Source organism: Teleopsis dalmanni, chromosome 1, assembly GCF_002237135.1.
Source record: "Teleopsis dalmanni isolate 2A chromosome 1, ASM223713v2, whole genome shotgun sequence".
In the NCBI taxonomy this organism is placed as follows: Eukaryota; Metazoa; Arthropoda; class Insecta; order Diptera; family Diopsidae; genus Teleopsis; species Teleopsis dalmanni.
Window position 1 is genome coordinate 184,599,007 of NC_051846.1, and position 2,633 is coordinate 184,601,639.

General features: G+C 32.8%; 1 protein-coding gene across 3 annotated transcripts; it reads left to right on the forward strand.

The window, feature by feature from the left end:
• Positions 1–1,484: 1,484 nt before the first annotated feature.
• LOC119670672 lies at positions 1,485–2,633 on the forward strand. Of its 3 annotated transcripts, none has more exons than XM_038081038.1 (3): positions 1,485–1,641; positions 1,701–2,265; positions 2,347–2,633. In XM_038081038.1, exons 2-3 carry the CDS (start codon positions 1,784–1,786, stop codon positions 2,594–2,596), a joined length of 732 nt encoding a protein of 243 aa, XP_037936966.1. In that variant the 5' UTR covers positions 1,485–1,641; positions 1,701–1,783; the 3' UTR covers positions 2,597–2,633. The 3 variants fall into 3 exon arrangements, with proteins under 3 accessions (XP_037936966.1, XP_037936964.1, XP_037936965.1); XM_038081036.1 differs by having other exon boundaries at positions 1,721–2,265; XM_038081037.1 differs by having other exon boundaries at positions 1,721–2,265; positions 2,391–2,615.

Genomic DNA, 2,633 nt, shown 5'->3' on the forward strand with positions numbered 1-2,633 from the left:
AATAAACATCCAGCAAATGTTGCCGCAATTATGAAATCGTATTTGCGCCAAGTCAAAATAAGAACCGCAAACCCAAATATGCGAACATTGCATGCACCAGCATTACACAGCCAAATGCAATATTGTATCTATTTTAATCTCGCACAATTATTTCCAAAGTACGTGCATCCTTACCGAAAGCGCACAGCAAAGATCCACAAACTGCATTCCACTGCACTGACGAAATTTGTGGGCATTTGCTCTATGAAATGTGTGACGTGCATCATTATTAATTTGACAAAACTGCAATGTGGCTGCGCCCTGACCCATCTTGACTGCAGCAGCAGAGTTTGTGCTTTTGCGTTATTTGACAGTTGTGGTCAAAACAGCTTGACACATGTTTACCGAGTTTATTGCAATTTTCATGGGATATTCAAAGGCTACTTATCGAACTGCAGCGGTCAATTTAGTTAGGTAATTTAACTGGAGAGAAGTAATAGAAAGAATATAAATGGTTCTGATTTTTCAAATTTAATATCGTTATAACATATATCACATATATATGCTATTATAGTAAATATTATAGTTTCGAATTGTATTAATAATATTCTCACTCTTATATTTATACAGTCTCTGTCAAAAAATTTGAAACTTTTATCAACTTAATTAATAAGTCATCATCATCATTATTAGTGGCGCAACGATCCTAGTTTGAGGCCAATATTCCTCCACTTATCTCTGTCGTTTGCAATCATTCTCCAGTTTCTTTTCCAAGCTGTTGTGTTGTTTAGTCCACATTGTCTATCCAGCGTAAACTCGGACATCCTCTTTTCCATCTTCTTTCTGGTGCATATTGCTATATTTTTTTTGTTGGGTTATCTGCCAGCCATTTGTAATTGCTTTAGTTTTACTCTCTTACTTATTGCTGGTTGTCCTAGCTCTTTTTGAAATTCGTCATTAAATCTAAGCCGATAGGTGTCGCCTTCTTCTCTTATTGGACGAAGTATGCGACGTATAATCTTGCGTTCGAAGATATCTAGCTTATTTTCATCTATTGGTCATCATAGCGACATATTTTTTTGTTTTTTTTTTTTTGTTTGGCAATTTGTTATTAATTAATTTGTTATTGAAGATATATTACAATAAATCACAATATTATTACAAAGTTATTCTAAATGGAAGTTTAGCTGATATTTCTTTCCACTCCACAATAGAGAGCGAAGAGATGTTAACTTCGTCTGTTTTTAAAAAATCATTATTATCACTCGGGAAACTGGGTGTTAATTAGAAGAATTTGTAGCACATATATCTGCCATGATAGCAGACTCTGTTCCATTTTGATGAATTCTATTCTACCCTCGTCAATGTGAACTTACATTTTTTATTGCATTTTCATTAATTTATATATTACAATATAAAACCCAGTAATCATTGAATATATCAATTCAACTCAAAATTTTTTAACTATTTTTTTTGAAATATGGAATATTTTTTCAGCAATTTAATATGCAAACACTTGTTTTAATTAAAGTTTTCATATTTTGTCTACAGCAAGTCCTATCAATTAATAATCCGAAATTCTTTTTCAAACAGAATCCTTGCCAAATACATTGCGTCACCACGGCAAAGGTAGTAAAGCACACATCCTGCATTTCAACCGATGTAAATATGACAACTTCTTATATTATAAAAGCTATAGAATAATTGTAAAACTATGTTAGAAAATCCTAAAACATTTCAGTACAAGCTGCCTCCATGTAGAGTTTTTGCCTACGATATAAAAACATTTAGTCAAGTCAATATCATGGGACAATTAATAATTGGACACAATGGACTACGTGATCGCATCGCAGAACACATGCACATTTCACATATGACAGAAATGTTTTGGAGCGAAGAACTTGAAGCAATGGCCAAACGGTACGCATACAAATGCAATCCTTTTCAAGATGACTATTGTGCATCTATTGACTCGGTTTTTACAGAAAGTAAAAAAAATGAGTCAATTCAATTTTCGAATAAAGAAGTTTCGTTTAGTGATCAATTAAGGAACAGATCACCTTATGCGTTAATACGACAGACTCGTTTCTGTCATAAGTCTGTGTTTTTTCCAAATAATTTCATTCATATTGCGTTAAGTACTTGGTATAATGAAAGATATACTCTACAACCACCGGAACGTATGAATACTTCTACAGGTTTAAATAAGCAGAGATTAAGGGGCGATAATAATTTCACCATAATTGCGGATCCAAATGTTGACAAACTTGGCTGTAGCATAGCAAAGTAAGTCTTTACAAGCTATATTTAATATGGTATATGATACGTGTATATATGAATTATTATCTGTTATTGGTTTATTTTTAGTGTTGCTAAGAAATATTTTTGTATATTTTGCAATTATTTTAAAGTCAAGCGCGTACAGCCGGAGATGCACTTCTACTTAGGACACCCGGCAACGGACTGTCCAAGTTGGGCACCACTCCGAGACAATTATTACAAAAATCTATGTACGATTGATCCAAGACTTAACAAAACTGGAAAAGGAGTTATGGATGAAACGTTATTATTAAATTATTTTTGTATTTTATACATTTTAGCACTGTATTGTTTCTAAACTAGCGATATTATGTCATCAGCACTTGTTTTTTTTT